The sequence below is a fragment of the Phyllobates terribilis genome, unplaced genomic scaffold, assembly GCF_046119375.1.
Source record: "Phyllobates terribilis strain yellow unplaced genomic scaffold, ASM4611937v1 Scaffold_1__5_contigs__length_1240528914, whole genome shotgun sequence".
Classification (NCBI taxonomy): domain Eukaryota; kingdom Metazoa; phylum Chordata; class Amphibia; order Anura; family Dendrobatidae; genus Phyllobates; species Phyllobates terribilis.
This window is the reverse complement of record NW_027362761.1, coordinates 252170435-252183053: the sequence shown is the minus strand read 5'-3', so window position 1 is coordinate 252183053 and position 12619 is coordinate 252170435. Positions and strand designations below refer to the sequence as shown.

The 12619-nt window shown below is 43.2% G+C and overlaps 1 protein-coding gene across 1 annotated transcript in view; it reads right to left on the bottom strand.

The window, feature by feature from the left end:
• Positions 1-7186: 7186 nt before the first annotated feature.
• LOC141255760 (taste receptor type 2 member 40-like) overlaps positions 7187-12619 on the bottom strand; it is a 44337-nt gene continuing 38904 nt past the window's right edge. Inside the window, exons 2-4 of the mRNA XM_073671123.1 lie at positions 7792-8088; positions 7402-7681; positions 7187-7344 (exon numbers count right to left, since the gene is read on the bottom strand). Of these exons, the coding sequence (XP_073527224.1) occupies positions 7187-7344; positions 7402-7681; positions 7792-8088 (735 nt within the window). The remainder of the gene's footprint in view (positions 7345-7401; positions 7682-7791; positions 8089-12619) is intronic.

The following is a 12619-nucleotide window of genomic DNA, read 5'->3' as shown; positions in this document are numbered from 1 at the left end:
AGGAAACCACTGCTAAGGACAGGCAACAAGCAGAAGAGACTTGTTTGGGCTAAAGAACACAAGGAATGGACATTAGACCAGTGGAAATCTGTGCTTTGGTCTGATGAGTCCAAATTTGAGATCTTTGGTTCCAACCACCGTGTCTTTGTGCGACGCAGAAAAGGTGAACGGATGGACTCTACATGCCTGGTTCCCACTGTGAAGTATGGAGGAGGAGGTGTGATGGTGTAAGGGTGCTTTGCTGGTGACACTGTTGGGGATTTATTCAAAATTGAAGGCATACTGAACCAGCATGGCTACCACAGCATCTTGCAGCGGCATGCTATTCCATCCGGTTTGCGTTTAGTTGGACCATCATTCATTTTTCAACAGGACAATGACGCCAAACACACCTCCAGGTTGTGCAAGGGCTATTTGACCAAGAAGGAGAGTGATGGGGTGCTACACCAGATGACCTGGCCTCCACAGTTACCAGACCTGAACCCAATCAAGATGGTTTGGGGGTGAGCTGGACCGCAGAGTGAAGGCAAAAGGGCCAACAAGTGCTAAGCATCTCTGGGAACTCCTTCAAGATTGTTGGAAGACCATTTCCGGTGACTAACTCTTGAAGCTCATCAAGAGAATGCCAAGAGTGTGCAAAGCAGTCATCAAAGCAAAAAGTGGCTACTTTGAAGTAACTAGAATATAAGACATATTTTCAGTTGTTTCACACTTTTTTGTTAAGTATATAATTCCACATGTGTTAATTCATAGTTTTGATGCCTTCAGTGTGAATGTACAATTTTCAAAGTCATGAAAATACAGAAAAATCTTTAAATGAGAAGGTGTGTCCAAACTTTTGCTCTGTACTGTATATATATATATATATATACACTGCTCAAAAAAATAAAGGGAACACTTAAACAACAGAATATAAGTAAATCAAACTTCTGTGAAATCAAACTGTCCACTTAGGAAGCAACACTGATTGACAATCAATTTCACATGCTGTTGTGCAAATGGAATAGATGGAAATTATTGGCAATTATCAAGACACCCTCAATAAAGGAGTGGTTTTGCAGGTGGGGACCACAGACCACATCTCAGTACCAATGGTTTCTGGCTGATGTTTTGGTCACTTTTGAATGTTGGTTGTGCTTTCACACTCGTGGTAGCATGAGACGGACTCTACAATCCACAGAAGTTGCTCAGGTAGTGCAGCTCATCCAGGATGGCACATCAATGCAAGCTGTGGCAAGAAGGTTTGCTGTGTCTGTCAGCGTAGTGTCCAGAGGCGCTACCAGGAGACAGGCCAGTACACCAGGAGACATGGAGGGGGCCATAGGAGGGCAACAACCCAGCAGCAGGATCGCTACCTCCGCCTTTGTGCAAGGAGGAATAGGAGGAGCACTGCCAGAGCCCTGCAAAAAGACCTCCAGCAGGCCACAAATGTGCATGTGTCTGCACAAACGGTTAAAAACTGAATCCATGAGGGTGGTATGAAGGCCCGGCGTCCACACATGAGGGCTGTGCAAACAGCCCAACACCGTGCAGGACACTTGGCATTTGCCACGGAGCACCAGGATTGGCAAAGTCGCCACTGGCAGCGATCTGCTGCCTGCAACATCCTTCAGCATGACCGGTTTGGCAGTGGGTCAGTAATGGTGTGGGGTGGCATTTCTTTGGAGCCCTCCATGTGCTCGCCAGAGGTAGCCTGACTGCCATTAGGTACCGAGATGAGATCCTCAGATCCCTTGTGAGACCATATGCTGGTGCGGTTGGCCCAGGGTTCCTCCTAATGCAGGACAATGCCAGACCTCATGTGGCTGGAGTGTGTCCGCAGTTCCTGCAAGATGAAGGCATTGAAGCTATGGACTGGCCCGCCCATTCCCCAGACTTGAATCTGATTGAGCACATCTGGGACATCATGTCTCGCTCCATCCACCAACGTCACGTTGCACCACAGACTGTCCAGGAATTGGCAGATGCTTTAGTCCAGGTCTGGGAGGAGATTCATCCATCCACAACCTCATCAGGAGCATGCCCAGGCATTGTAGGGAGGTCATACAGGCACGTGGAGGCCACACCCAATACTGAGCCTCATTTTGACTTGGTTTAAGGACATTATATCAAAGTTGGATCAGCCTGTAGTGTGTTTTTCCACTTTAATTTTGGGGGTGACTCCAAATCCAGGCCTCCATTAGTTAATAAATTTGATTTCCATTGATGATTTTTGTGTGATTTTGTTGTCAGCACATTCAACTTTGTATAGAACAAAGTATTCAATGAGAATATTTCATTCATTCAGATCTAGGATGTGTTACTTGAGTGTTCCCTTTATTTTTTTGAGCAGTGTATATATATATATACAATATATATATATATTGTAAATCGCAATTACCTTAACTGTGGGCCAGTGTCGAGAGCATACCATTTTGCATAGACAATAAATTATTCACTGGGTTAGACTGTTGTGTGCAGCACAACATCCCATTTGGGATCAAGCACTGTTGCACTTTTTCCATTGTGGCATTACTTTTCAATAATAATATTGCTGCCTAGCTTTGGTGCCTAGCTTTGGTGCTGGGTTGTCCTTTCTTATGTAATTTGTCCTTAAATGTTTAATAAAGTGTTTTGTTATTTTTTGCTAAAAACTCATTTTTTTTTCGTTTTTGTATGCATATTTGCTTTATGGAGTGGCATAAATTACCACCTTCCCAGCTTTTGGGACCTTACTTTGGTTAGTGTGGTTTCGTTATAATGTACCTAATGAACATATGGATATTTATTTGTTATAAAGATGTATAACAACAATGAAAAGTTAAAGTGGGCAATGTTGTAGGCAGTGTTCCAAGGATGGTAGGGGGCAGAGATAGAATACCAATTGCCCCGTGACCACAAGAAGTTATGTGGTAATAGACCATCCTATCAAGAATAGTGAATGTTTGGAAAGATGTAAGGACCCAAAAGCATGTATTCAAAGTAAACATATGTGTGCAGGTGCACATGGACATATATGTTCTAAGACCTGTAGAAAGGAAGTGTACATGGTGCCCAGCGGCGTTATTTTGGGCACCAGTATATCCAGTACATGTAAGTATCAAGGCAGACATTGCTGCTACAAGACTGCGAGTAGTATGGCGCTCATTAGGACAAAATTTGAGGCTGGGTCCAGGACAGAAGGACTCAGTGCCAAAAAGGAAGAGAAGATGACAGATTAATGATTAAGACCCAGTTTATCTATAAGATAATACACATACACACGGACATTAGTGGACACAACTTGATTTAACATGTCCCTTTTGTCACATTATTTTCAGGGGTACCATCATTTCTGTCCAGGCCTATTTCATAAGTTTATTTTATTTTTTTAATTCTGTGGAAGCAGAGTTGAAAAGCAATGTCTGACTTTCATTTGTTCATTTTCATAGATTTTTAATTTATTATTACTTTTGTCAGATTCAAATTATTTATGTGACCATTGTGGGTTTTTCTTTCATTAAACGACGGGTACCAACAATTTTGACCATGTGTGTATGATGGATATGAAGAGAGAGCTATTTTCACATCTTCTAAGGACCAGGGATCACCACAAGGAGCATCCAGTATTGGGGTCTTAAGATGGAGTATAGGGCAGAGATTGTAACAGTAGAAGAATATATATAAAAGGTTGGTAGCAAGTTGCAGACCCTTGATCCTGGTTGTAATGTCCGTTTGGAATAGGGTCACTTGATTCATCCATACATTCAGTGTATTACGTCCAAACATAGAGAATCCAGGCCCCTTTGATTAAGCCAGTGCAAAGACCTGAATGAGGCTATAGTCAGAAAAGGTCATCCCAGGAATCCGGTGTAGATGTCACGGGTGTGTCAGAGGTGACAAACAGTCGCCCTGCAGTTGGTTGCAGGAGATCTCTACGTTTGGCATTACAGACATCTTCTTAGAGGCTGACTGTCTTTAGGACCCAGCTGCTACCTCCCTCTGGCTAATTAGCTCACTGGCCTGGGTGTATAAATACCTGGTGTGTCTGAGAGGGAGATGCCGGCGATTTTCATTACTACTTGTGAGGCTTTAGCAAGAGCAGTACTTCGTCCTCTCTGGAGCTTGAGGCCGCGTGTGCATTTGTCTGGAATCATCTAAAGCTAAGCAATCCCCCCCCCGTTTGTCTACCCTTGTTGTCTATAGAGTTTAGTGGAGATCGACTAGTGCTCATCTTCTCCCATCCCTAGCCTTAGCCATAGACCAGGGAAAGTCAGGGCGAAGCACGAGTGCGGTGATTGGTGAAGAGCCAATATAGGGATGGTAGTTGAGACAGGGTGACACTAGACCAGACTAGGAGGTCTCCCCTTTCCCTAGAGTCTGGGCTCCTTTTTCCCTTTGTGTTGCACTAAGTCTTTCCCACACCTGGCATGACATTATCGCCGGCCGAGCACGTTTTTGAAAAGGAAAAAAAAAAGCAACTGACATTTTGGTTTGTTTTTTTCTCTGTGTCTTTTTGGGCGTGGACCTTTTTTTTTTCCCTTCTCCCTTGGTATGGGTTCAGTTGCAGAGCTCGCAGAGCAGTTCCACCGTTTGTCTCTGGAGGTGAATGACCTCCGCTTTGAGATTCAGCAGCAGCATCAGCTGTTACAGGTCGCCAATGTGGGGGTCTCTGCAGGTAGGCCGGTCCAACCTGAACCCAAGGTTGCCCTCCCGGACAGGTTTTCAGGAGGTAGGGACAAGTTTTTTGTATTTAAGGAGGCATGCAAATTGTACTTTAAACTTCGTCCTTATTCCTCTGGTAATGAGGAGCAACAGGTTGGTATTGTGATCTCTCTATTGCAGGGAGATCCTCAGTCATGGGCATTTTCATTACGGCAGGACTCTGTTTGTCTCCAGTCTGTGGAGGGTTTTTTCAGGGCTCTGGCCCTCATCTATGATGACCCTGACCAAGTCACCTTGGCTGAGTCTAGGCTATGTCGCCTTCAGCAAGGGAATCGGTCAGTGGAAACGTACAGTTTGGAATTCCGTAGATGGGCAATGGATTCCAAATGGAGTGACTCAGCCCTTAGAAGTCAATTTTGTGAGGGGCTTACTGAAAGGTTGAAAGATGCCTTGGCAGTATATGAAACCCCTCAGTCCTTGGAAGCTGCCATGTCTTTGGCCATACGTCTTAATAGACGCCTTCGGGATAGATGGGTGAGACCACCTTCTCCGGGTTCTTCTTGTCGGGGTTGTGTACCTTTGCCAGGGGAGCAGTCTGGGGGTGAACCAGTACTGGGGGAGGTGGAAGAGCCCATGCAGTTAGGGGGTGTCTCTGCATCATACATCTCCCTGAAGATTCGCAACAAAAAAGGCATATTTTTTTTGTGGGAAAAAGGGACATTTTGTTGGGACCTGTCCTTCAATTCCTAAACAAAAGGTGACTCGATGAACTCTTGGTAGTCTGGAGTTGGATAAACAAGGGGTGCATTTGTGGCCAAACTGCAGTTCCTGCTTTGTCCTGACTGCAGAGGTGGTGCTAGAGAGCAAAACCGAAAAAAATTCTGTGTTTGTTGACAGTGGAGCCGGAGTCAGCATGGTGGATGCTGAGTTTGTGAAAACTCATGGTCTTGCTTGCTGTACTTTAGATAAACCTATTTCCATTTTCGCGATCGACTTGGCGCCACTTGCTCAGAAAGCATTTACTCAGATTGTACATAATGTAAAACTCAGGGTGGGGTCAGTTCATTGTGAAATAATCCCTTGCTATGTCCTGGACAATCTACCCACACCAATTGTCTTGGGTATCCCTTGGTTTGTTAAACATAATCCGTTGGTGGATTGGCAAACCGGGGAGATTATTGAATGGGGAGATTACTGCCATGATAACTGTTTAGATATTTCTGTTGCTACTGTCTCTATGGAAATATTACCTGCTTTTCTGTCTGGTTTTGAGGATGTTTTTTCTGAGAGGAGGTGTCAGGATTTGCCTCCTCATCATGCTTATGGCTGTCCTATTAACCTGACGCCCGGAGCTAAACTACTGAAGTCGAGACTGTATAATGTTTCAGGCCCTGAGAGACAAGCCATGAAGGATTTCATTGCGGAAAGTCTGGAGAAGGGACATATCAGACCCTCATCTTTGCCCGTGGTGGCAGGGTTCTTCTTTGTGAAGAAAAAAGATGGCTGTCTACGTCCCTGTTTAGATTTCCGGGAATTATATCAAATTACCATCCGTGATCTATATCCTCTTCCTCTGATTCCTGATTTGTTCAGCCAGGTTGTGGGAGCTAAGGTATTCTCCAAGTTGGATTTAAGGGGAGCCTACAACCTGGTTAGAATCAGAGAAGGGGACGAATGGAAAACAGCGTTCAATACCCCGGTAGGACATTTCGAGAGTCTGGTTAAGCCTTTTGGTTTGACCAATGCACCTGCGGTATTCCAGCATTTCATTAATGATATTTTCCGTCATTTGGTGGGGAGGTTTGAGGTGGTCTATCTCAACGATATTTTGGTTTACTCACCTGATTTTGAGACTCATCGGGGGCATGTTAAGTAGGTGCTCCAGATATTAAGGAATAACGAACTTTATGCCACACTAGAAAAATGTGTTTTCGCTGTTCAGGAGGTGCAGTTTTTGGGGTACTTGTTGTCATCTTCGGGTTTTCAGATGGATCCGGAGAAGATCCTTACAGTCCTTGACTGAGAATGTCCCGAGAACCTGAAGGCTCTACATCGTTTTCTGGGCTTTACTAATTTTTACCGGAAATTCATCCAAAATTACTCTGTTATTGTGAAACCTCTTACTGACATGACTAAGAAGGGGTCTGATTTTTCCAAATGGTCGGATGCTTTGCTCCAGGCTTTTTTTTCCTTAAAGAATCATTTGCCACGTCACCTATACTCAGTCAATCCGATGTTTCTCAACCCTTTATTGTGGAGGTTGATGCGTCAGATGTCGGGGTTGGGGCTGTGCTGTCTCAGGGTTCGTCCCCTGGTAAATGGAATTCATGCGCCTTCTTTTCTAAAAAATTGTCTTCGGCTGAGAGAAATTATGACGTGGGTAATAGGGAACTTTTTGCGATCAAATTGGCGTTCGAGGAATGGCGACATTGGTTGGAGGGGGCTATCCATCCTATTACGGTTATTACTTACCATAAGAACCTGTCATATCTCCAGTCAGCTAAACGTCTCAACCCTAGGCAAGCCAGATGGTCCCTGTTTTTTACTAGGTTCAATTTTGTTGTCACTTTTCTGCTTCCTTTATGAGGAAGCATTTATTATTCTTGAGAGATAGTAAAGCTTTTTTCTCGGTGGGAGTGAGATTGCAGGGGCACAGAGCCCGTATTGGCATGTCCATGATATCCTTTTTGACAAGGTCAAAGAAGATTTTGATTGCGGGCGCTAAAGCAAATGAGGGGGAGACCGTTGATTTAACCTTATGTGGAAAAGTTCTCCTACCTGCTGTTAGTTTGTTTTCCTGTAAATCAAGTAGATCTCTAAAGGCCTGGCGTTTGTCTTCTGGTAGGTAGAGTGGCATATCCAGTTTTCTGTATATTGTTTGGAACACCAATCTTTTACAAAATAAGTACAGATCTTTGACCAACATAAAGTTATCAATGCTCTGGGTAGGGGAGAACGTAAGGCTCCTCTCTAAGATTGAAGTTTCACAAGGAGAAAGTATATGAACAGATAAATTAATAACATGCAAGGTAGAGGATGTTGCCTGTCCCAAGCCGCCCTGGGTAGAGATGGAATGTCCAGTATTTATCTGCGTTTGTTGTTTCGGTTGTAACGGAATAGTGATGTGTGACCCTTGTATCAGGTTGTTCGCGTGGGAAGACATCTTACCCCTGCCCCCACGTTTGGTGCGACGTTCAGATCGCTTCCGGTTGAGGATAAAAAACTGTCACTGGAACTGAAAGTGCCCAGTAGGGGTGCAATACATGAGGATACTGATGCAGATTTCAGTCCTTTGAGGGAGCGTGGGTTGCCATAATGTTTCCACTTGAAAGCGGACTGTCCTTCAAAGTCAGTACGGTCCCGGTGGAATTTGCCCCGCTTTTTATGAATGATGTCCTGTTCGTACTTGTCTAGAGCTTCTTTGAGCTTTTGTTTGAAAGCTATTGCGAAATGCGCATTGGGTTGCTGGTGAGTGAGCAGTGACTATATTACTCTATATTCATGGATTGTTTATATGCTTAAAGTTGAGGGATAGAACCCAATTATGTATGTAGGTTTAATCCACAAATATATTGATTTATGATTATGTTGATTATATACTCACTTTGAGTGTACACATATATATTGTCTTTTCTTTATACACTGCTCAAAAAAATAAAGGGAACACTTAAACAACAGAATATAACTCCAAGTAAATCGAACTTCTGTGAAATCAAACTGTCCACTTAGCAAGCAACACTGATTGACAATCAATTTCACATGCTCTTGTGCAAATGGAATAGACAATAGATGGAAATTATGGGCAATTATCAAGGCAGACTCAATAAAGTAGTAGTTCTACAGGTGGGGACCACAGACCACATCTCAATACCAATGCTTTCTGGCTGATGTTTTGGTCACTTTTGAATGTTGGTTGTGCTTTCACACTCGTGGTAGCATGAGACGGACTCTACAACCCACAGAAGTTGCTCAGTTAGTGCAGCTCATCCAGGATGGCACATCAATGCGAGCTGTGGCAAGAAGGTTTGCTGTGTCTGTCAGCGCAGTGTCCGAGGCTGGAGGCGCTACCAGGAGACAGGCCAGTACACCAGGAGACGTGGAGGGGGACGTAGGAGGGCAACAACCCAGCAGCAGGACCGCTACCTCCGCTTTTGTACAAGGAGGAACAGGAGGAGCACTGCCAGAGCCCTGAGTGTGCAAAGCAGTCATCAAAGCAAAAGGTGGCTACTTTGAAGAACCTAGAATATAAGACATATTTTCAGTTGTTTCACACTTTTTTGTTAAGTATATAATTCCACATGTGTTAATTCATAGTTTTGATGCCTTCAGTGTGAATGTACAATTTTCAAAGTCATGAAAATACAGAAAAATCTTTAAATGAGAAGGTGTGTCTAAACTTTTGGTCTGTACTGTATATATATATATATATATATATATATATATATATATATACTGTATGTATATTTGATGTATTATTTATATGATCAGAGATTTATTGAGCACTATGTCACTTTATACCTACAGAATTAGTTAGAGTATATAAAGTATTGGGCTATCTCTGTTGCTCACTCACCTTTCTGTGCATCATTACTAGAGATGAGCGTTGTTCTACTCGAACTGTTCGCCAATCTCAAATTCGAGCTGTTTTGGGCGGTGTTCGAGCCGTTCGGCGAACACGAACAATTTGAGAAAAATTCGGCTGTTCGAGGTTATGTTCGATAACTGTTCGTGCACCAAAATCATAACTGGATTTTTTCTCAGTAATGATGAAAATTAATGTTAATACGCAGTTTGAGTGTACAGCGGGGTGGGGGGAGGGGCATGGGATGGATCTCTGCAGGAACAATGAAGATCTCCATTTTTTTTTTCTCTTTCCCGCATTTACAGTGGGGAGGTGCAATCTGTCAGCCTATCAGCAGCGCACACACGGAGCGAAGTGCTTTTTTTCACACAAGCAAGGGCATGTGTCATTGGCAGTGTATGTCACATGTCCCTGCCCTATAAGACCAAGCCATTTTCCCCGTCGCCACCATTTTCTCACTGCTGCAGCTGCGTGTTAGACGGCACCGCTGTTGCTGTGTGCGCTATACCTTGTTAATTTCAAGCCAATTTTCGCACAAATCTACAGATAGCTTGGGAGTAGGGAATAGTTGTGATTGCAGTCCTTTTAAGGACTAGGTTACAGCATTTCCTACGACTTTTATCAGGCAGGTCTGTGCTCTTAAATAGATAGATTGTGGGAGTAAAGACTAATTGTAATTGGAGTCCTTTTCAGGACTAGGTTACATCAGTTCCTATCAGTTTTTGCCAGGCAGGTCTGTGCCAGTGCTGTGCAAGTTTTTTTCACAGCATTTGGCTGAATCTAGCAAAGCTAATCCTTTTTGGCCTATTGCAGAGTGTGTTAGTCAGTGGAGTAGCCTATCTGTGTTGCAAGATATACCACCTGTGTATAGGATACCAATTTTTTTACTGCACCTAGTGAAGTAAAATCTTTTGGGCATAGCATCATTCTATTAGGCCATCTATACTGACCTCCATCAGGTTGCAAATTGAATATAATTTTTTTCTGCATCTAGCTCTGAAAAAATATTGGGCTTCTAGCTGTGTGTGGGACTTGTTGTATTAGTCCATCTATACTGACCTCCATCAGGTTGCAAACTGAATATATTTTTTTCTGCATCTACCTCTGAAAAAATATTGGGCTTCTAGCGGTGTGTGGGACTTGTTCTATTAATCCATCTATACAGACCTCCATCAGGTTGCAAACTGAATATATTTTTTTCTGCATCTACCTCTGAAAAAATATTGGGCTTCTAGCTGTGTGTGGGACTTGTTGTATTAGTCCATCTATACTGACCTCCATCAGGTTGCAAACTGAATATATTTTTTTCTGCATCTACCTCTGAAAAAATATTGGGCTTCTAGCTGTGTGTGGGACTTGTTCTATTAATCCATCTATACAGACCTCCATCAGGTTGCAAACTGAATATATTTTTTTCTGCATCTACCTCTGAAAAAATATTGGGCTTCTAGATGTGTGTGGGACTTGTTGTATTAGTCCATCTATACTGACCTCCATCAGGTTGCAAACTGAATATATTTTTTTCTGCATCTACCTCTGAAAAAATATTGGGCTTCTAGCTGTGTGTGGGACTTGTTCTATTAATCCATCTATACAGACCTCCATCAGGTTGCAAACTGAATATATTTTTTTCTGCATCTACCTCTGAAAAAATATGTGGCCTTCTAGCAGTGTGTGGGACTTTCTCTATTAGTCCATCTATACTGACCTCCATCAGGTTGCAAACTGAATATAATTTTTTTCTGCATCTAGCTCTGAAAAAATATTTGGCCTTCTAGCAGTGTGTGGGACTTTCTCTATTAGTCCATCTATACTGACCTCCATCAGGTTGCAAATTAAAAATAATTTTTATCTGCATCTACAGTACCTCTGAAAAAATATTTGGGCTTCTAGCTGTGTGTGGGACTTGTTCTATTAGTCCATCTATACTGACCTCCATCAGGTTACAAATTGAATATAATTTTTATCTGCATCTAGCTCTGAAAAAATATTTGGCCTTCTAGCAGTGTGTGGGACTTTCTCTATTAGTCCATCTATACTGACCTCCATCAGGTTGCAAATTGAATATAATTTTTATCTGCATCTAGCTCTGAAAAAATATTTGGCCTTCTAGCAGTGTGTGGGACTTTCTCTATTAGTCCATCTATACTGACCTCCATCAGGTTGCAAACTGAATATATTTTTTTTCTGCATCTACCTCTGAAAAAATATTGGGCTTGTAGCTGTGTGTGGGACTTGTTCTATAAATCCATCTATACAGACCTCCATCAGGTTGCAAACTGAATAAAAATTTTTTCTGCATCTACCTCTGAAAAAATATTTGGGCTTCTAGCTGTGTGTGGGACTTGTTCTATTAGTCCATCTATACTGACCTCCATCAGGTTGCAAATTGAATATAATTTTTTTCTGCATCTAACCCAGACAATAGTTTTGGCCTAATACCACAGTTTGGCCACTCAGCTCTGCTCGGTTCCCATCCATTGTTTTTTTGTGCAAACAACTCCAGAGTTGTGAATTAGTTAACCACCAAAATGAGTGGAAAAAGGCCTGCTGCTGGTGGAAAGGGGAATAGGCGTGTTGGGAAGGGGAAAAAAGGTTGTGTCCGTGGGGTAGGTGTTAAAGCAACAGTAACATCTGCAGAAGAAAGACCATCTTCCAGCCAAACTAAAATGTCTACTTCTTTTAGCGGACAATGTGATAAGATCCCTTTCTTACGGCCACGCCAATCGCTACAAATTCCAGATGAGGCACAAAAACAGCAGGTGCTTCAACGGATATCAAGTGCTCCTTTACGTGGGCTGTACTCCACATCAACTTCAACATCACAAATACTCCAGTCCTCAAAGGTGTCACCCCAATCGCACTTGCTTCCTCACAGCTCCCAAATCTCCAGCTGCCCGTCTGAGTATGAGGTAGAACAGATGGTTGAGTCTGCAGAGCTGTTTACTCATACTATAGCCTGGGAATCAGAGGTCGACTCCAGCGCTTCTGTGAATCCAGACGAGGAAATGATCTGCACTGATGCCCAGAATCTTTATGAGTCGGATCTAGGACCAGACGCAGAAGGTTCTGACCATAATGTAGACCCTCATTCCCAAACTGTAACTCCTGTTGGTGGAGACAATGAGGAAGACGATGATAAGACTCAAATACCTGATTGGAGCGACAACTTTAGTTTTTTGTCAGGGCAGGAACAGGTTGGCTCTGAGGACGACGGGTGTGATAACGCACAGGGTGATGATGATGAGGTTGGAGATCCCACTAACTGTCAATCCACAGTTAGCCAAGAGATGAGGTCAGCAGAGGAGGTGGAGGAAGATGCTAGTGACGACGAGGTCAGGTTGCGCCTTCCTGGACAGAGACGTAGTACTGGAAGCACGTCAACAACTGCATCCTCAAACACAACTCTGCCTC